Source organism: Sebastes umbrosus, chromosome 14, assembly GCF_015220745.1.
Source record: "Sebastes umbrosus isolate fSebUmb1 chromosome 14, fSebUmb1.pri, whole genome shotgun sequence".
In the NCBI taxonomy this organism is placed as follows: Eukaryota; Metazoa; Chordata; class Actinopteri; order Perciformes; family Sebastidae; genus Sebastes; species Sebastes umbrosus.
The window spans coordinates 26,793,163-26,815,931 of record NC_051282.1 but is presented as its reverse complement, the minus strand read 5'-3'; the positions used below and the strand labels follow the sequence as shown (position 1 = coordinate 26,815,931).

Below are 22,769 nucleotides of genomic sequence, written 5' to 3'. Positions count from 1 at the left end.
ACTGTCAGATTCTGAAAGGCCTTCGCTGTTCGCTTCTTGGCGCAGTGCCTGCCAGCTTTGTTTGCTTAACATACTTTTACGTAATCTTTCAAGAACGTGTTAATGTTAGTAAGTCTGTGTTCAACAGAAAATGTCCGACCCTAAACTCTAAACTCACCCATTTTGACTGAATCCCGCCGCCCAAACGCACACAGGTAAATGACGTGAAACCACACCTCTGTGCCAATTAAATTGCATTACTGCCTCCTACTGGATTTATTCGTCCACTGTTATCATATTCTTTTATATCCTTGTAAATAGTAAATAGTAACCTAAATAACCTTCTCTTCCCCATCTTGTCTCTATGGAGGATGGAACCTGCCTAAATAAAAATCAATAATTAAATAAATCAATCAATAAATCAATAAATTAACAAATGAATAAATAAACAAATAATTAACTCGACAAAGAAATAAATATGTCCTTAAATATAACAAAAATAATATAAAAAATAAAAGTAGCTATCAATTAATTAATAGAATTCGACATAAATTGACATTTGTTTTAATTTGCTTCTGTATTAATTTATTATTTATTATTTTATCTTTATGTATTTTTTTTATTTATTTAAGTATTTATTCATTTTTAAATCTATGTATTTATGTATTTATTCATACACACAATGGAATGGTGTTAAGATCTTTTTCAATTTTTATTAATTTATTTATTATACCTCTTATCTTATACGTTGTAGCAAATAACACAGAGCGAATGAATGGAGAATATGGAAATGAGAATAACTTAAAAACTAAAAAGAATTTCAAAAATCTGTATAAAATCTTTGAAAGTAGTAACAGAGTAGGCCTGTAGCTATTATAGTGAATTTTGCAGTCTAGTTTAAACATTTTAAGATGAGATACATTTTTAAAATCTTGAGTTCCTTGGAGTTTAACTAAGTTAAATTTTATTTTCATATATCTCCAAGAAAGATAAAAGTGATAAAACATTTTTTTTTTTCATACTTTGTAACATATTAACATGAAAAAAATGCCAACATACCACCATATATTACCTTTTGTAAAACATTGCATTTAAAAGCCTCTAGTTTTAATCTATAATAAATACATGTTTTGGTATTCATATTGCCTTGAGGTGTAGGGCAGATATCAGGACACTACAGGTCTTTAACATATTCATTACAGGTGAATAATTGCATGAGATTAAGTGGTTCTTCTGGTTTTATAGCCTCTATGAAATATATTTTTAGTGTAACAACCAAATTCATATCACCAACTGCGTCTGTTCAGGTCGTTAAAATATTTGGGAAAAATCAAATATTTTAGTATATTATTCAGGTAAAATACTAAATAAATATTTCCATATTTATGGTGAAGGAGGAGGTGAATGTGACTGTCTGGTCTGGGTGTGTGTGAGCGCGTCTCACACCATCACAACGACCGCTGGAGGTCTCACTCCAGAGGAAGACAGAGATGAGACTTAAATGCATTTATTGTTGTATCTAAATGGGTTTTACAGCGTCTCCACTAGACTGACCGTGCTCTGCTATCCAGCCACCTTCCACCTTAAAATGACAGCTTTCTATTTCTAGTAGTTGCGCGTTAAGTTTTCACAGATCCAGTCCTGCGCGTCCTGGCTGCAATCTTTACTTTCGATGCATGATAGTTTGAGGTTTTCAGCCGAGGAGCAGGCATCTGTGCATCAGAATCATTTGCATTATGGCTTCAGATCAAGAAGACATCAGGCAGCGTCTGATAGAGCTTCTGGACAAACCTGGGAATGGAAACTGTGCCGACTGTGGAGCTGCAGGTAAGGCTGGAGGGGAGACACTGTCTCACTCTGTGACAGATGCTGGACAAAATGACCTTTTCTTACTTAAATCTGGTTATATGTTCCCTGTATGACCATCTTACTTCTTTCTTATTCACGTGGGATATTATGAGCTACAAATAATTAACTGTATATCACAATTTCACACTGAGTCTCCAGTTTCTTTCTGGCAAGGTCGTTTAGTTTCTCTTCTCAGACAGTCACGATGTGATCTGGGGCATGGTTATGAAATATATAACAGTTGACATAAGATCCTCACACACAGCAACTAAATAATGTAGCCTATTGTAATAGTGTATGTAAGTGATTTTTATTTTAAACTTATAAATATGTATTCATCTAGTGGTTGATTTCCTTTTGCATGTGCACTTTTGCTTGGTCACACACTCTGATGGTCACACCTAGTTGGTTTGCACTTATCAACTCTGCACTTCAGTGCGTGAGCATACACAAGAAAGGGAAGAAAAAAAACATAGAGAAACAGGTGTGGTTTGTGAATTAAGGTTCATATAGTCATCTATAACCCTACAATGAATTATGACAATAATAAGCAGCAAATCTTCTCATTTGGGAAGCTGCAGCCAGAGAATGTTTGGCAATTCTTTTAAGTTAAGTCAATTTTATTTTTATAATCCAATATCTCAAATCACAAATTTACCTCAGGGGGCTTTACAATCTGTACAGGATACGACACCCTCTGTCCTTTACAGTACGACCCTCTCATCGGATAAAGAAAAACCCCCAAAAAACCTTTTAACAGGGAAAAAATGGAAGAAACCTCAGGAAGAGCAACAGAGGAGGGATGCCTCTTCCAGGACGGACAGATGTGCAATAGATGTCGTGTGTACAGAGTAACAACATAATGAAAATACAACATAGACAATCCATATGACAAAACAATATACATATAATGTGAACATATGCATGAAGAGATGGATCCAGGAGATGTCTCCAGGCGTTGCCAAACAGATATAGCCTGAGCAACACTTCTTTTTCTTGAAAAAAGACTAAAATGATAATTATTAATCTTAAGGTGCTTCGTGCATTGCTACGTGTGGACCCTTCAAATTCTCTTCCATGCCAAATATATTTGGATCCTCTATCTGCTGATTGGCTGTGTGACTGTGTGTGCATCCCGTTGTCTTGGAGAGTGACTTCTCTGTTAGACTGGTTCATTGTCTGAACTACAACAGGCCCACATAATGCAGAGGAGATGGGAGTAGCCAACTACACATCAGCCCCTTGTCTCTTGTGCACAGATGCATGTGTGCAGCTTTGTGATTATGCACAAGGAAGTAATAGTTTTTTTGTTGCCATGCTATTTTTTGCAGCGTGTGTTCACTTAGTCTTCATTAGCAGTGGTTGAAGGGCTGCGGCACGCTGATACTAACTACTTAGTATCTTTGAGATTAATATAAAGCGCTATATAAATCCAATATATTATATTATTATTATTATATTACTTGACACTGCTCCAATTCTCTGGCACAGTTACAAAATAACCACCACGGCTGCTGTAATCTCACTTTGCATTGATATGACTAATGTAGGAGGTTATGTGTGTGTAGTGTAGCTATTCACACATTTGCTGAAACTCTCGTCTGTTCTGTGTCTTCGTTCAGACCTGAATTTAGCACACTGTATCTTGTCATAACAAAATAATATACCATGTTATTTACAACTTGGCTTTAATGAAGAAAAAAAACAATTCTGTGTATTTATTGTGATATTGATTATTGCCACGCTGCACACTCTTTCCACTTGTTTCCCTTCCAAGCAATGTTTGAAGGGTGTGATGTTGTGACCTTCACTATTTCACTACTTCTTGAGGACACAGCAAAATGTCATGTGCGCTGAAACATAACTGGGTGACATCATGTCACCTAAAAGAAAGTCATTTTTTTCAGTTTATTTTTGATTTATTTCAGAGGTTAATTCAGTACATGTTTTTTTTTGGAGGTACAGAGGTGTCGGAGGTTGTCGTGACTCATACGTTGTATGCAGAAAAGTGTGAATGTAACGCGTGAACGTAGTGTAAGTGTGAATGACACGTTGCACATAAGATATCTCCAATATTCATACAAATATTCAGTAGTTTTAGCTTTAGTTTAAATGCATGCATAGCCAACATTTATGGCTGGCACCAATAAACTACACATGATTTTTAGAAATCTTTATCAACTACAGGATTCATGTAAAAAACACTTCTATACATGTGAAAATATTTCTTTCTGACTGCAATAATGTGTCAACCACTATTCTAGTTATCTGCAGCGACCTGCTTCAAATATAGCTGAGCCATCAGTGTCTGCTAGAAGGAAGTTCAGAAACGTTTCAGTGTGTTCCGCTATTTTGAGCTTTAAGTGGTTTTTGAGTGCAATCTACATGTGCGTTGCAGATCCGGAGTGGGCATCGTACACCCTGGGAGTGTTTGTGTGTCTCAGCTGCTCCGGCCTTCATAGAAACATTGCTCAGATCAGCAAGGTGAAATCCATCCTGCTGGATCCCTGGAGCTCCTCTGAGGTGGAGGTAAGAACTCTGATGGGATTTTATTCACACAAATCCTAAACGCCCTGTGTTTTGTGAGAGAAAACTAGCCATCGATTATATGTCTGAAACTTGGCTTGAGGTAACGTCTGCAGCCTCTACAGCCTCGCCCTCACCCTGCCCACCACGCTCCCCTGTGAGCATCACTCTCTGTCTGCTGCTCTGCCCCTGCATCTCTGCTTGGAAGAATAAGACAAGTCATCAGACTCAATTCAGCATGGCCTGAAAAGGCATGAGCCAGCAGCTGGCAGATACAACCAATATCTTTGTGTATGTGTGTGAGGGTGTGTGTGTGTGCGCGCTGAATCCTGGGACTCTCAGACTTTAAAACTCACTTTAAAAATAGGTTGATTACTCAAGAATGAGGTGAAAAGAATAATATATTGTTATCATACATCTAGTCCAGTCAGATGAACTGTATCATGCTACTTTCCACTCTGTGTGCTTTGGTTTGTGGCGTGTTTTGTCATTCGCTCTTTCTCTCTGTGCCCCCCTGTCTCTGTCTTTCTCCCTTGATTCGTATGTGTATGCATGTGTGACCTGTAGTTTCCTAGCTGTGTGCTAATGCATGCTGAGCAGTGGTAAATACAGAGACACAAAAGAAAGAAGCAGCCATGGCAGCAGCACCATCTCCCTCTGGGCAAGGAGTCAGCCACACAAACACTGAGCTGCAAGCACCTCATTATATCTGTCTGTGTGTGTCTGTGTGTGTCTGTGTGTGTGCGACCAGCCCTCTTCAGCCAAATACACACACATGCGCTCACGGCCATTAAGCCTCTGTGCACACACACTAATACACACAGATATCACTTACAAACATCAGATGTTTCTCTTCCTCCCCTCTGCAGTTCATGGACTCTGTGGGTAACAATGCTGCCAAGGCCAAATATGAACAGATAGTTCCTGCCTTCTACTACTGTCCTACACACAAAGACTGCACGTAAGTGATGTGTCTTCCTCCGCTGTCCTTAACGTCGGATTCAGGTCACCTACCGATGTTCACCTCTAAATGTGAGAGTGATTAGTACATATCTGCAGCACAGATGGAGACTGTAGAAACTTGCCTTAAAGGTGCAGTGTGTAGGATTTGGTGGCATCTAGCAGTGAGGTTGCAGATTGCAACCAACAAAAATTTCTCCTGTGTGCCAAGCGTGTAGGAGAACTACGGTGGCCGACGCAAAAACGCGAATGGCCCTAGGCCCGGTGTTTAGTTTGTCCGTTCTGGGCTACTGTAGGAACATGGCGACCAGCTCCGTGAAGAGGACCCGCTCAGTATGTAGATATAAACGGCTCATTCTAAGGTAACGGAAACACAACGGTTCTTATTTCAGATGATTATACACTAAAGAAAACATACTTATTAAGATTATACTCCATTTCTGCCAATAGATCCCCCTAAATGCTACACACTGTTCAGCATGCACTGAGGAATTTATTGCCTCAACTGACTACATTTAAAAGGCCAAATCCATTATCCGCAAAGAGCTTCGAGCATTCGGGGAAGAAAGCTAATATGTTAAATACTGTAATGCTGATTTGTTTTAGACGACATAGCTGATTAAGAACGAGGCGTTTGTTTATGCATGAGGCTTTGTGAATGTTAAGGATAATTGTTGAGGGAACAGAAAGAGTCCGGATAAATTAATTTAATAAAGATAGATGTGGGAGATAAAAGAAGATGGCTGGAGGACAAAGGAGAGGAGTATGAGAAGATGTGCCATGTAATAGTTGACTGCTTCTGTTTTGAGTTTGCATGAAATGTGGCTCGGAGCCTTTATACCCATGTAAGTTAATGAGATGTTTCCAACATTACCTTAAGCGTGAAGTAAATATCAAACCCAGTATCTAACACCAACTGGTCTGCAGGCTCCTGCGGGAACAGTGGATCCGAGCCAAGTACGAGAGGAAGGAGTTCCTGTTTGTGGAGAAGCAGGAGCCCTACTCGGCAGGTAAGAATGAAATGCATCTCTGTGCATTTATGCACCCAAACACATTATACTTCTTGCTTAATCAGGAAAACAAGTAATTGTCTGTGTCTCACAGCATCACCTATTCAGCATTGAATGAAGAGCAGGGAAACTCCATCATCCATTTATCATTACCAACATTCTTGGGTGAAACATGATGAAATCCAAGGGAACAGAGGCCTCACCTCACACCCCACTTTGCTGTCTCCACTAAAAGGAATAGATCAATATTTTAGGAATTAAGAAAAATAGTTGCAGCGTGTAACTACTCTGAAAACCTGAAATTGTTGTTTTTACATTTCTGTTTATGTATAGTTCAAACATAAAGTTAATAAGTAAGCTTTAAAAGGTGTTGGTAGACATATTTGGACAGCTTGTGGAACACTACGAGCAATGAGTGCACGGGCAGAGCGCGCATGCTGGCACGCAGGCACGCAGGCACGCAGGCACGCAGGCCATCCAATCACTTTATTCGGGCCGAGTGAAATGATTGGACGGGCTTATTACAGTCCTGCAACAGCCACAGTTACTTCAGACTTTTTTATTTTTATTTGTCAGAGCATTTGATTTATTGATTGCTGTCGGCATGTAATGAGAATTCCAACAAATATAATAACAACATTTTTTTATTTGAACAACACTACCTACCCTACCTTTAAGCTGCTGCCTTTAACACACAGAAAGAAGACTGATATCAATCTGCTCATCTAAGCCAATACAGTGTATTTCCAAAACTATTATTTTAATGTATCTTGCTCATTTGCAATCTAGATGTATCTTAATCAACTACCTTCAAATTGGATGGGACAATATTCTGGGATATAACATAAAGCAGCACAAACCCTTGTGTGATCTTGTGAGAATATCTGTTGGGGTTCAGTGTGTGTGAAGGTGCTATTTGGCCTGCTAATGGCACTACACAGTCAAGGGGTGTAATAATGAATAACTCAAGGCCCAGTAGGTACCATTGCTGCTCATTTACATGGCCCAGCCCAATTAACCAGCCAGTCAGATTGAGTGCTTGTTAGACAGATAGATGGTGCGTCAGCATATCTTATGTTGCAGACACAATGAGGGCTGGTCATCGAGGGAAGAAAACTGCCCTTTGCTGTCCAACTTCAGCTTCTCATGTATCCTCCTGTTTTTCCTCCTGCTCTACCTTCATGTTTTTTTTCTTATCCACACCACCACCTCTGTTTCTGCCTTGCTACAATATGTCACACCCTTTTCATACGGTTGACTGTGTCAAATCATTTTGTCATTGCCCTAAGGTCAGTTCCTCACTTAATGTGTATTACATAACCCTTATCTATCTTTTGTGCTGAATCATGTGCCTGTGTGTCACAAATGACAAATGTCTCTTGGCTAATTGCCCGGTGCAGCCTCATTAAAAGAGAGAAAGTGGCACCAACCTGACTGCTAATCAGACTCAGCTAATCAATAATGGATCCCCCCGGCAAAGAAACTGGTTACGGGCGTGCAGATGCCAAGATTGGGCCATTATGATCTCTAAGATTCTGGAAGTGATTGGAACTATATCCATGGTGACGGCAAGAGATTGACCTTTGACTACAATCCATGTAAAGCGAGTTAAATAGGTAAAATATTACTCGGCTGAAAGAAACAATTACTCTTTTACCTTTCGTTCCCCCTGTTAAAAGCCACCTCCAGTGTTTAAAACAGGCGTATACCATGGACTACTAAACACAGACAGAGAATACTTCCTTTATAGTAAGATGATGCTGCAACAGCGCCACCTATTGGCCAAATGGTGCCAAATTTGGCATGGTCACTCAGACATTATTTCTACACATGTCCACCAAATGTTGTCGCAATAGCACAAAGTGTTCAGGAGATATGACATTTGTTGTAGTATAAACCATGCCCACAGCGTTTGAGCTAACAAATGACAAAACTGTATGGAACATCAACAATCCCAAAAAGTTTCCGGCTTGGTCCAGAGATGTTTCACGATTTTTCAAAATATGTAGGAGTCGAAGTAAAAAATCAGATTTGGACATCTCAAAGCAAATGGGCGTGGCTTATCAGGATTCGTCTGGATCTACAGAACTTTGTTTCTGAGAGTTAAGTTGCCGGCCAAAACGTAAAGTTCATTGTTATAGCACCACCATCTGGTCAAATTGCACCACATTCGACACTGCACTGCAATGGGTCCCCAGTAATATATCCGCCAATTGTGAAGTCATTGGGATGAGTGGTTCTCGAGATATGCAAAGGATATTTCTCGCATTTACGGGTGCACACAGGAGAAGTTAGTTGTTGACCAATACATTAATAAACGGCTACATTTGCTTACAACTAGTGTGTTATAAACCATTTATTAAATGTCTGTATACTACATATTTAATGCCAAATACAGGGCTTTAAGGTAAAGTGTTACCAAACAGTCTTTCCAGCATTGAATGAAATGAAAAATGAGCTGACACATGCAGCACTTAATACCACAGAGGTGTGTCTATTATAGACCTTTCTCACGGCAAACGGTTTGACTTGTTAAACACAAGTGTAACTAATAATAAAATTAATCCCATTCAAGTGTTCAGTGCCCATCACTGACATGGCTTACTAGGACGTCTTAATGTAACAGGGTCATCATTAAAGGATAAATCCGCTGTTTTTTCAGCTTATTAAAATATTATTTCCCATCATTTATAATCATACAGAATACAACTAAGAAACTCACAGTTCTGCTGCAGCCTCTCAGCATGAGCACAGTCTATGGGGAAACAGGATGCTGTCGGTATATCAGACATATCTAGATACAGTATGGTCCATATCTTCTTCCGATTCGTCTACACTTTTTATCAGGTTTTATTGACTGTTTCCCTTTGACTTCTGTGCCGGAAGCAGGAAGTTGTGCAACATAGTCAGTTAACCTGATAGGGGACATTGTTTTTGGCAGGATATTTTAAAGATATCACTGAGTTACTCAACACCCTCCCTGTAGAAGTTATAGGCAGAACTTCCTCTTCAAATAGAGTGATGTCATTTCTAGAGCCGCAGTGTCAAGATCACACAACAGTTTCAAGTTCACAACCCGACACAGTTCCCTTTTAACTAAAGCCATGCTGCGTTCTCACAGGGTTACAATTGAGCAACCTCTTGCATGGTCTTGTCAATAAAATAAACGCGCAAATTGCGAAAAGGTGCAAAAATTCTCAATTCTCAGTCAATGCCTTACCTTAACCATTCTCAGACAATGCTCAACCTTAACCATTCAAAGTCAATGCCTAACCTTAAATATTCAAGGTCAATGCCCGACCTGAACTATTCGAGGTCAATGCCTAACCTTAACTATTCGAGGTCAATGCCTAACCTTAAATATTCAAGGTCAATGCCCAACCTGAACTATTCAAGGTCAATGCCTAACCTTAAATATTCGAGGTCAATGCCTAACCTTAACTATTCGGGGTCAATGCCCAACCTTAACCATTCTCAGTCAATGCCCAACCTGAACTATTCAAGGTCAATGCCTAACCTTAACTATTCGGGGTCAATGCCTAACCTTAACTATTCAAGGTCAATGCCTAACCTTAAATATTCAAGGTCAATGCCCAACCTTAACCATTCTCAGTCAATGCCCAACCTGAACTATTCAAGGTCAATGCCTAACCTGAACTATTCGAGGTCAATGCCTAACTTTAACTATTCAAGGTCAATGCCTAACCTTAACTATTCGGGGTCAATGCCCAACCTTAACCATTCTCAGTCAATGCCCAACCTGAACTATTCAAGGTCAATGCCCAACCTGAACTATTCAAGGTCAATTCCTAACCTTAACTATTCGGGGTCAATGCCTAACCTTAACTATTCAAGGTCAATGCCTAACCTTAACCATTCGAGGTCAATGCCCAACCTTAACTGTCCGAGGTCAATGCCTAACCTTAACCATTCGAGGTCAATGCCCAACCTGAACTATTCGAGGTCAATGCCTAACCTTAGCTGTTCGAGGTCAATGCCTAACCTTAACCATTCGAGGTCAATGGCTAACCTTAACCATTCGAGGTCATTGCCTAACCTTAACCATTCGAGGCCAATGCCTAACCTTAAACCATCTTGCGAGAGTTTTCCTAAATTGTTATTTACCTTCAGACAAAACCCTCTTGCATTTGCAGTTAAAAACCATTGGGTAGTTTAAAGAAGTGCCTTCACATGAACTAAAAAGCTAAAACACAAAGCCTGATATTTTTCACTTTAAGGTAGACAAGATAAAGCACTATTATTCGAGTCTCATGACTGTCTAACTCTTCCACTCTGTGTTTCTCTGTCTCTCTCCCTCTCTGTCAATGGCCTCTTGTGTTGTGCTGTGCAGAGGTTTAGGAGCATGTGGCTGTGTGTCTCTACCACAGAGGAAGAATAGCCTCTTTTGTGTACAAGTATTCTATGTAACATTGCCCCTGTACTTTAGGCCAATAGAAAGTAGCAGCGATCTGTAGAGGACCTGGAGATAGACAGACGCTGCGGTCCAAAACTTGCTTTGCTCTCCCAAGTGTTTGCAAATATTTGACACCCCGTTGTAACAGTGAATGAATTCTCTTGTTCTCCTCTGCAGCCTTAGGTTGTTGTGGACAGTCTGACCCTCCTCCTCTCAGTGGTGAAGCAAAACTTTCAGTTTCATGAATAATTGATGAAGCCATTGCTCAACCAGAAGTTTACTGCTGTGTGCAGCCCACACCAAGACGACTTTATTGCTGTACAAAGAAGCAAAGTGAAGAGACAAAGGGATGGATGGAGGGAGAGAGGATGGTGATGGTGAACGAGCAGACACACATTAAAGTGTTTGTTAATTTAAGCTCCATTCCCAGAGGAAAGTGGCGATTTTCTGGCACATTTTCCTCTCAAAATTTCTCTCTGTTCCTTGCTTTATATTGCATTGCACTTTAGCTCATACCGTACCAGCATTTGAAAGAGGCACTTTACTGTCTGTATGCTGTTCTTGTACAGTTCCTTGCAGGGGAAGTGGTTTATCAGTTGTTTCTAATGCAGTCTGCTATTTGGAGATTTCCATGTAATCTGAAGAACACAGCTGAGTGCTATTAATATGAGGATGTGAGTTGGCATCGGAGGGGATTATTATTACTATATTGAAGGTTCTTACACCTTTTCAAAAGTCAATTTAAAGCACTTTTCAAGCATTTTCAAGCTTTTCCAGCAACTTGCAGCTGTGGTAAATTCAAAGACTGTATATAAGAGTAGACTAATTCCTACACTGGTACGGATTGTTAGAAAAATACAAGTTCTGACACAAGAGTGCTTAAGTTGTTGTTAATCAAAAAGTCCTTGTGTGTGTGTGTGTGTGTGTGTGTGTGTGTGTGTGCATGTGCATGTGTTTTTTTTTGTGTGTGTGTGTGTGTGTGTGTGCGCACGCAAGAGAGGTGACCGAGTTTATTTCAGTGATATTCAGGTTTGTAGAGGAAGCCATCAGTTGAAGCTGAATTATTTATATCTGGTAAAAGCAGAGGTGCTTCCTCCTCCCACAACTGCTGAGCTGCTTAGAGCGGTGACCACATGAGCCAAAAGTGTGCACACACAAATGTAGGAGCTTTCAGTGGTCTCCACCAGCATTGTTTCTGGAATCAGTTTCCTGTGAAATATTACATGCTTAATGATCTCTCAAACTCTTGAATGACCACTTTTGTATAAAGCAATAAAAAAGGGCTGTTTTAGTGCAGGATAAATGGGCACAAGAGAAGGTTTTATAATGAACAAAACAATTATACATGTATATATAGCATCAGCATTAATTTGAATTAATTTACCAGGAAAATGTTGTGGGGTTAATAAAAGTGTTGCTCCCTTGATTCCGGGAATGATAATATCATTTATAACTATTAAAGCTGCGCTAATCAATATTTTTTTTTTACATAAAAATTGATCTAAAGGCTTTTTGTAAAGTGCACTTCCTCGTAGCTCTACAGGGCATTTTAGTTTTCAGGTCAGCAACCTCGCCAAACAACAAAGACAAAGTTAGCAGCTACCTGATGAACATAGTGGAGTATTTAGCAACTAAAGAGCTAGATATTTTTCTCAGTAGTTCAAGACCAACACAGAGCTAGATTAGTGAGTGATTATTGAACGTACATTCTTTGGTTGGCCAGAAACACAAAGGCGCTAGTCTGCTGGATGTGTAAATGAGTGACTTGTTAACAGGTTATCCATATCAACTCAATAAAATGATGATATGTCGCTAGTGTGTTTACAGCTTGCTCTGCTGCCCCCAGCAAAAAATAAACTCCTGCAGCTTTAAGTTTATCTAAATGATAATGAGGTTTATCACAGCTTGATGGTCCCTGTAGTGACTATTTGCGAATTTCTCTTCTGTGTGAATGTTTGTCTTAGATTTTGGGTGTATTGTATATAGTATTTTGTTAAAAGTTTCTGTCCTCCCTCTGTTTTCTTTCTCTGTATTCCTTGCTTTGTGTCGCTGTATCGGGACCCTCGTGGCTCCTCTCCTGGCAGGCTACAGAGAGGGGTTTCTATGGAAACGAGGCAGAGACAACGGACAGTACCTCAGCCGAAAATTTATTCTGACCGAACGGGAAGGTGTTTTGAAGTACTTCAACAAGCACGATGTGAGTGTTTTCTCCCACTTTATATCTTTTTCTTAACATGTATTTAATGTGCTGATCTCAGTGTTAAAACTGACTTTGTTAAAGAAGTCATTCTGTAGAAATGTTGCTTATTACTAGCTGTAGAAATATGAAATATCTCCCATTCAAAAAATCATAGTGGTAAAACTATAATGTCCCACTGGTAGATATGGTAAACTTCTGCATCCTTAAATCCGATAAATGTCTTTCCTTTCTGCAGGCCAGAGAGCCCAAAGCAATAATGAGGATCAATACTCTGAATGCCACCTTCCAGCCAACAAAAGTCGGCATGGCCCACGGCCTGCAGATAACCTATTTGAAGGACAACAGCACTAGGAATATCTTTGTTTACCAGGAGGATGGAAAGGTGAGGTGCAGTGCCTCTCTGTTGGAGTGTGTCAGAGGATACAGGAAAAGGCATGTGTGTCCCTCTCGTGGAAATGATTTGTCATTACAAGTCAGTGTGTAATTGAACTGTACTAATCCTTAATAATGTCTAAAGGCTTCACAAAACTCATACAGCATAGGAAATAATATTGTGAGAATATGCTACTTCTTCTATGCACATCTCCCTCGGGCTTAGAGCTTTTCAAAATGCTATTTACAAGAGCCATTTTGCCATTTTGTCCAGTAATGAGTGCCGTGTGTAGTGCTGCAGGTAGTTATGTACTATCGGTGCTGATGATGTGTGTGTGAGGAGAAAATATTTCAATAACTTCATGATGTCCTGTATTGAAGGAAATGGTGGACTGGTTCAACGCCATCAGAGCAGCCAGGTTTCACTACCTGCAGGTGGCTTTTCCTGGAGCTTCCATCCCTGATGTGAGTACACGCACATACACGACACAGTTTTTTGTATATTTTCTAGGGGGACATTACTCTACAATTTAAACTACAACTAATGGTTTTTGGTGATTGGTAATTGGCTGATTCAAGTATTTCCAGATTCTGTATATTTGATTACTTTTATGTATTAACTTTTAAGAAGGGCTGTCAATGGATTAAAATATTTAATCACGATTAATCGCATGATTGTCCATAGTTACAACAGTCAACAATAGTCAACAACAGCTGTCAGCTGGGTATGGGCACAGAGGCCAGTGTTGAGAACTGGCCGAGGAACAGAGCCAACAAGCAGTGTGTCAGTGTGCTGACTTGACTATGACTTGCTCCAAACTGCATGTGATTATCATAAAGTGTGCATGTCTGTAAAGGGGAGACTCGTGGGTACCCATAGAACCCATTTTCATTCACATATCTTGAGGTCAGAGGTCAAGGGACCCCTTCGAAAATGGCCATGACAGTTTATCCTTGCCTAAATTTAGCGTAAAGAAATTAATGGCGTTAAAATAGAATTTACGTTAACGCGTTATCGGGTTAACTTTGACAGCCCTACTTTTAAGTAATAGATGAACTCCAGAATTGTATTCCCAGCAATGTAGAGGCTTTGAAACACCATTAAGACCTAAACGTTAGAGGAAAGAAAAAAACAAACAAACAGAAAAAAAGAATTGGAAGTTGAATAAACACACAGTTTATCAGTGACTAAGTATTTACTCTTTGTTTGTTTAGTTGTTGCCCAAGCTAACCAGGAACTACATAAAGGAGGGTTACATGGAGAAGACCGGTCCAAAGGTAAGGCATTTTTCTGTTTGTCATTTTCCTGCTGAACATTTTTGTTGATAGAATACTTTTCCTCAACATGATTTAAAAGTTTGGGAATATTCAAAACCTATAACGGTGTCTTGCAGTTATTTTACAAGTTATTTATTTGGCATTTGTAGCTCTATGAATTGAACTCCTGTTTCTGTCCCACAGCACACAGAGGGCTTCAAGAAGAGATGGTTCACGATGGATGACAGGAGACTCATGTACTTCAAAGATCCACTGGTATTAAAACTGCACATCATGAGGAAACCGCTGTAGCTTCACACTGTGACCAGCAGATGATGCTATGCCTTTTTCTCTACTGTGCATCAGTCGCTGTCTATTTTAGAAGGACGGTGCACTCAAAAACTCAACATAGGATATTCTTCATTTTAGACAGATGGCTATACATCTAGAGTGTTTGCATGCAATTTGTTAAAAGTGCAGATTTTGGCTTTAGCTCCTTACAATAACGAGTTTCATTCAAGACTATTGAACTCTGCGTTTCTCCCTCTGCTCCCAGGATGCCTATGCACGAGGCGAAGTGTTCATTGGTAGCAGGGAGAACAGCTACACTGCGCTTTCCGGCCTCCCACCGAACATTCCTGGCTACCATTGGCAGTTTGGAATTACCATCGTGACCCCGGACAGGAAGTTTCTATTCACGTGTGAGACTGAGGAGGATCAGAAAGACTGGATCGCTGCACTTCAGACGGTCATCAACAGGCCGATGCTGCCTCAGGAGTACGCAGGTAAACTGAACACCCAACAAAGTCAATTCATTATTTAGCCCTTTTATTCTCAATTTCTGATATATATTTGTTGCTTTCTCTCTGCAGTGGAGGCCTATTTTAAGCACAAACCATGATGGTATTAGTGTTTGAAGACCTGTTGGTGCAGTTAGTGGAGATAAACGACCTAAAGGTGAGACAGTTACCATTCCCACAGTGATTCCTTTACTCTACCTGCCATCCTGCTCAACCTCACACACATATATGTGCCAGAACCATTTCTTAGGGAGACCGAATCACTCCTGAGCTCATGAATGTTAGCCTAACTCACTCATCTGACTTACATACTTGAAAGAGGTCAGTTCTCCTGACCTGAATGTGCAGAAGTTATGTTTGTAGGAATCAGAATTGTTGCTGCTCGGATGTCAAAAGATGTTTTCTCTGTTCTCAGTAACATAAGAATGAATATTTAGATATTTAATACAACTGAATTAACATTGCATTTCAACCAAGTGTACAAACTGAGCCCTTCTGGCCAGTTATACTAAACCATTATCTGACACTGTAATATGTCAGTAAGCAGGAATAATACAAACAGTCTGCAGATACTCACATTTATTTCCATGTACGAGTACAATGATATTTAATTCTAAATGTATTTATTTTTTTAACTGTCCAATTATGCATTACTGCCACGCACTGCTGGTATAATAAGTTATTTTTTGCTTTTTTTTGCAGCTGAATGTAAACTGCTTTGTATAATGTTTATTATCACATTGAAGAATTGGCTTGCATTCCTTTGTCTCAATACAAATTGGGATCCAATTTAGCATTTCCTTTCATGAGGTATAATTATTTATCCAGCAGAGGGAGACAGAGGAAAGGTTTTAAACTTACTATGACCCCCGTGTGCACATTAAATTATTTGTGTAAGTGCTGAAGAGAAAGGTGTGACGATGCTTTTGATCAGTATTATGAGGGGCAGCGATGCTCAAGTGCCATCGAGCAAGACATAAAAGCTCCTGCTCTGAACTCACTGTGGAGTCGTGTGAGAGGAGAATCTGTGTAAAACTGAAATGTCGTCACTATTAAAAAGGGTTAAAGCCACATTACCGTCTGTTTTTCTTTTTTATTGTAGTTAACTTTCAGTTACAAGAAAGAAGTTGCACATTGAAAAGTAGTAAAACCAAAAATCAATACATTACTCTGAACATCAAGATTGGAAAAACATGAAAATGTACAGTAAATACTGTACGGAGATATCCAGTTTCTATGACTGAGATGAAGTCTACCAAAGCGACAGTCATATAAAAAGAGGCCTATGCTTCTTTCATTAACAACAGGTTAAATACTGTTAACAGATTATAAGAAACGTACCGGTCAAAAATGTTTTTAAGAAAACATGGCACTATATACCCCATTTATATATTCATGAATAGAAAATAAAAGCAAAACATAAAGCAGCCAACTAATTTTTGCACATTTGAATAGAAATAAAACATTTGAAATAAAGAGATATACACATCTGTGTGTCGTATACAATACCTTAGGCAACACTGTCAACATATTGTAGGTCTTTATTCCCCCCAATACTCCCCTAAACCCCACCCATACTCTTATTTACCATCTAAAGTGCTATTCTCCTCCATCAAAACTTTTTTTTTTACATGCAGAAAAAAAGTGTTTAGTATTTACATCATATTTGTCAAATCATGTTTTAAATAATTTAAAAACTAAATAATATATATTATTAAGAAGAGAGGTTGCATTAGAGCTCTCCAAGACTCAACATTGATCCTTTAATATTGGAAAAATCCCCAAATGCTTTAGGTTCTGTGACCCATGCATTGCCACGTTTCTGAAGGTTTGTTTAAAGGTATAATATGTAACAGTTTGTAAACACTTAGCAGTCAAAGTTGGCCCCTCCTCCTCGGCTTAACTCGCGAGCGAGGGAGAGAAAGAGCAGTGGTGGTAAAGCGAGCTGTAGAGTGACTGAAGAGAGGGAGCGGCGTTAGTGAGAAAAAAGCAGCGAATCAGAGAAATAAAACGTTATTTTCTGATTGTTTCATGGTGGTTACATTTTAAAGCACAAACAAACATGACCACACCTCCAAAGACCTCCACACAACCCTGCAGGACGGTGCCGCGTTGCCGGATTTTGAGTGAATGGAGCCGAAGGATTTGTCCTGCTGGCTGTGGCTCGGCGCTGCTCTTGGTCAAACCGATAGCAGCGATGTAACAAACCCATTCTCATCCGTCAAATACGGCCGCTTTTTATCTGACAGAGCTAAAGGGGGACTAACGGGCGGTATATGACGACCTGAACGGGCTGCACACTAGGGATGCAAAACCGAACCATAAAAAACTGAACCGTTCAATGGCTGTACCAACCGAACCGTGGGCTTCTTGAACCGTTGCACCACTATTAAATACAGGCCAGCTAATTATTTGATGATTTGCCACAGACATAGAAGAGGCAATTATCTGAACATAGGCCTACTTGACCATTAAGAGGCCTGCCTTATTTCATGTATAAAATCTGTGTTTGGCTTCATATAATATACAAATATAATTCATTAGTATAATATAGAAATATGCTATTATTTATTACTATCAATCAATTTACAACACATTAGAAATGGTTGTTTTCTTCTACCTAATGGGCAAAACAAAGCAAACCGAAACCGTGACCCAAAAAATGCAATACAAACACAAATACATGCCTTGTTGCACCACTACCTGTGTGCTGTTATTGGCTGGGGGTTTCACCCCCACGTGGGGCCGAAAGGCTCTTTGCAGTCGCCCAGAAAAGTCCAGTACACATTACAATAAGAAGAAATGAGAAAATACAGGCAGAGGGTTGCAGGGTCTCTGTGGATACAGACACCACCACATGCTTCTAGCGGGTCATAAGTGATGATTGAGAGGGATTATCTTTTAGGAAATTCTTGCATATTATACCTTTAAACTACTTTATACTTCGCATTTAGCATGAATTAAAATCTATTAAAAGAATAATTGGTTATGGGTAATGATGCTATTACTTACTTCATATCCTTGTATACAAAATGGCAACATCAATTGCTAGAAGTAAAACATTCCCAAATATCCACAGCTGAATCATGGAAATGCTTGGATTGAGTTTATGCTGGTGAGCTAAACTGGCTCCTAAAGAGCCTGTTGAATTACGGACATGAACACTGAACCATGGACTGAGCACTATACATCTATTATATGAACATTCATCCAGACGCTGCAAACAAGACAACATTCAAACAAAATGTCGACTGGCGCTGACATTTTAAATGGATGTGAGAAATAAATGGCTTTACAAGAACATGACCATAAATTCTGTAGGTGCGACTAAATCCCTTTCACAGTAAAATAACCACACAAGGTAAAGCAAAGGTAGGTGTCCGATTCAATGCTGGGGTTCAAAATACCATGCAGCTACAGTTATGGAAGAAAATGTCCATTAATAGGTTAATAACTGTCTGAGGTGCGGTGTCTAACTAACAACCTAGGGCTACAGTCACAGCTGAAGAAGGAGGTGGAAGAGGAAAAGCAGGACATACGAAATAGAGTAGGGTAGAGAGATGAGTGCAGGACAACAGATGGAGGTTGTGTAGACTGAGACAGGGAGGTTCGAGAGTGGAGAAACAGAAGGGCAAAACGATTTATACCTCGCTGGAGCTGACTCCTTATCTCTGATCGGGCCAGATATGAACACCTACGATATGAACATGAGTGACACACACACACACACACACACACACACATAAATACACACACTCACTCAGATCCAGAGAATGGCTTAGGGCAGGCTTTAAGACCTGCAGCAACCTGTGCTCTTCATCTCCTTGTTAACGTACTCTGAAAGCTTAAACTTCTCACTGGGATCCTTCATAGACCGGTGCTTCAGCTCCCTGAGACAAAGGAAGAAGATAAAATGAGGTTACACAAAACTGAGCCACCCTAAACACTACAAATGATCAGATTATGTCTTAAAGGGATAGTTCGGGTGTTTTGAAATGGGGTTGTGTGAGGTACTTATCCTGTCTCACGGCAAGGTCAACCGGTAAAAATATTCTTAATATAGCGTACACTTAAACTGATATTGATTTTTTTAGGTGGGCCTTTCTTTTAGGTGACTAAAATACGTTTTGCTGCCGGCCCCGTCCACAGCAGTACATTGCTTTGCTTCGTTGCGGTAGCTCCTGTCTGCTTCTCTAAACTGGGGGGCGTGCCGACTGTCATCTACTGTAGGTAATACACTGACTATAGACCTCATACAACCCCATTTCAAAACACCTGAACTATCCCTTTAAGTTGCTCCAAAAACTAATTTAGGAACCTGTAAGCTAAGCACAACATTTCTATCATGCATTGTTTTTTTCATAAAAAACATAACATACAGAGCACACATACACTAAGAATAGACTTTATAGTGAAGTTGGAGACATCTTGTGTCCAGTACTTAAACTTTTAAAATGAAAAATATTTGCAGGGAGAAAGAGTAGATGGAAAAATAATCTATCAGACACAAATTAATATTCCTAGCGGAGTATTTTTTATGTCTGGAGGTGAAAAGCAAGTTCACCTAGAGTTTTTGTTTAACTATCCCCAAGGTCAAAAACAAACTTTCACATACAACAGATTTTTTTATGCTCCTTAATGATAGTTCAGTGCATCTTCATAGTTTAGTATGCCAATAATTACTAGATGAAAAAGACAAAACTTCTCTTTATCAGAACGATCCACAACACTTGCATAGAGAATGATACTCACTTTGCCACAGCAGTGAAAGCCAGCTCTACATTGAGACCTGACCTGGCGCTCGTCTCCATGAAGGGAACTCCAAACTCCTGCAGAGTCAAAGCAATGACAGTTATGGTAATGGAGATTTTCACTATTTTAAGCCCAGAGGACTCAAACATATGTATGATAATTCAACACTTTTCAACAGATTGCTGCTTCCCTGATACGCTACAAAAATTAAACTAGAATTATGTCATTACTTCATCATTTTAACCTATTAGACATTTGTGTGAAATTGTCATAATTAGCATATTAATTTTTGAGTTAAGGACAAAGATGTGTTTTGTGAGGTCACAGTGACCTTGACCTTTGACCACCAATATCTAATAATTTCATCCTTGAATCCAAGTTGACGTTTGTGCCAAATTTGAAGAAATTTGCTCAAGGTGTTTCCGAGATCGACGTACATGGGACGGACGTGAGGTCACAGTGACCTTTGACCACCAAAATCAAATCAGTTCATCCTTGAGTCCAAGTGGACATTTGTGCCAAATTTGAAGAAATTCCCTAGAGGCGTTCCTGAGATAACGCGTTCACGGGAATGGTACGGATGGATGGTCAACCCGAAAACATAATAATGAAGGGTAGAAGTTTACAGCAGACCTCCACAACACAATAGTGAACTAGTTTATTTTGGATAAATCCAGCACAGATGTGATAAATTTGTCTCCCAGCTTTTCCTCTGCAGGGGAATTCATCTCAACCCTCAGTGACGATAACGAATGTGCTTTTCTTCCCTCCCAGACTGAGCCTCAAGTTACTTAGTGGCACTTTATTGCTCCCACTTCTGGGGAGAATCGGTTGGCGGTCTGCTATTTGTTTTGTGTGCCCTGCTGTGAAGCAACAGCAGTCAGGGAGATTGATAAAAGGAAATGTTGTTTTTTGTGTTTGTATTTGTAGCCACCAGGACGGACATGGTGAATGAATGTTCTGCACAAGGTCAGAAAACTTTTATAGATGATAACACAGAAGGCAGGAATCTATTCAATAAATATGAATTACCAAATGTTAATTGATTCTAGAGGAGGGCAAATTGGAGGTGTCTGGCCTTTATTTGTCTTATCTATCTTTTTGGTTTGCATGGGGAACATTTTCCTCATAAAGCAGAAAGAAATCTTGATAATCCCACCTTTCTATTATATTCATAATCTTTTCATCTGCCATTGAAATTCAATCAGCCATACAAATAGCTTTGGAAAATTACATGAAAGGAGAAATCACTGCCTTCATCGGCCTTCATTTCTCTAGGATTAAAAGATACTAGTGCAGTACCCGTTCTGTACGGGCCGATTGCTTGGCCGCCAGAATTTCTGCTTGCAGCGTTGTCGTGAACCGCGGTATGGCTGCTTGTAACCCGCCAAGTGTGAAGTTGATTGGATGAACGGTTCTCGAGATATACGAAGGACAGTCACACATACATACACAGAGATTTCTTCCTTTATGGAGGGATGATGCTGCTACAGCGCCATCTATTGGCCAAATGGCACTAAATTTATCATGGTCTCTCAGACATCATATCTATACATGTCCACCAAATGTGGTCACAACAGCACAAAGCGTTCAGGAGATATGACTCCTTGTTTGTAATATAAGTCCTTCACACAGCATTTGAGGGCTGGCTGTAGCAAAATTGTATGGAACATCAAAAATCCAAAAAAGCAACTTTTTCCAGCTCGGTCCAGAGATGTTTTGTACCAAATTTGGTGACGATTGCTCAAAATATGTAGGAGGAGTAGCAAAAAATCTGATTTGGTAAAAAGTTACAGGCCAAAGCATAAAGTGCATTGCTATAGTGCAACCAACTGGTCAAATTGAATCACATTCGACACAGCACACCCTTGGGTCCTGAGCAATACACCAGCCAAGTGTGAAGTCGATCGGATGAGCGGTTCTCGAGATATGCCAAGGACACACGGAGAGACAGACAGAGATTCCTCACTTTATAGTTAGATGCTGAAAACTTTCTGGTTATGTGGGTTGCAGCTTCTCAGCTGTAGCATCTGGACTGTGAAAGTTGTGTCAATATTGTTTTTACATTTTCAATAATTCACCTTTGCAAGCCTCTCGCCATCTTCTCTCTTCACCACCCTCTCATGAGTGGCATCAGCCTGGTGAGACAGAAAAAACAAGGTCACACACACACAGCAGCATCAGTGCTGCTAAAACCACAACATCCACCCACCCCACTTCTATTTGTCCACAGTTTACATACAAGCCTTTGCTGGTGTTCAGGTCTGACGGCAGCTAATGAGTCAAGATTGACTCTCGGGATGCTAATTAAGCGCTGTTATATGGAGTGTGGGGGGGACTGAGAAAAGACAGAGCTCCAAGACAGAGACATCTGTTCTCTGTTCAGAGGGAGGGATGTGAACGGCAGCTCTAGAAATATGTGTAACACCGATATTTGCAAATTAGCAGGTTGAGATGTTGTCAGATGTTTGTGTGCTTGAAATGAACAAGAATAATTGTTTTTAAATGAAATATTATCAGGCAGAAAGTCACCAATGATTAACTGACTAAGATTCAAATAACTTCCAAAAATAGCTGAGCATTGTAGTTTTTAATATTTTAATTAATATCAATACTCAAACAGGAGTAAATAGAGTATTTGTTGGGGACTA

General features: G+C 39.7%; 2 protein-coding genes across 4 annotated transcripts in view; one reads left to right on the top strand and one right to left on the bottom strand.

Annotated features, from left to right (window-relative positions):
* Positions 1-1,416: 1,416 nt before the first annotated feature.
* On the top strand, positions 1,417-16,437 carry LOC119502524 (arf-GAP with dual PH domain-containing protein 1-like). 2 transcript variants are annotated; one of them, XM_037793578.1, is made up of 11 exons: positions 1,417-1,806; positions 4,226-4,356; positions 5,223-5,314; positions 6,241-6,323; positions 12,822-12,934; positions 13,173-13,319; positions 13,691-13,774; positions 14,525-14,587; positions 14,771-14,842; positions 15,123-15,351; positions 15,439-16,437. In XM_037793578.1, the coding sequence occupies exons 1-11, from the start codon at positions 1,716-1,718 to the stop codon at positions 15,465-15,467; spliced, it is 1,134 nt and encodes a 377-aa protein (XP_037649506.1). In that variant the 5' UTR covers positions 1,417-1,715; the 3' UTR covers positions 15,468-16,437. The 2 variants fall into 2 exon arrangements, with proteins under 2 accessions (XP_037649506.1, XP_037649507.1); XM_037793579.1 differs by lacking the exon at positions 4,226-4,356.
* An 8-nt stretch (positions 16,438-16,445) lies between these two features.
* LOC119502526 (ras-related protein Rab-26-like) overlaps positions 16,446-22,769 on the bottom strand; it is a 68,102-nt gene continuing 61,778 nt past the window's right edge. For both annotated transcript variants that reach the window (XM_037793581.1, XM_037793582.1), the window contains 3 exons: positions 22,200-22,256; positions 20,119-20,195; positions 16,446-19,256 (listed from right to left, as the gene is read on the bottom strand). In XM_037793581.1, the coding sequence (XP_037649509.1) occupies positions 19,157-19,256; positions 20,119-20,195; positions 22,200-22,256 (234 nt within the window). In that variant the 3' untranslated portion in view covers positions 16,446-19,156. The remainder of the gene's footprint in view (positions 19,257-20,118; positions 20,196-22,199; positions 22,257-22,769) is intronic.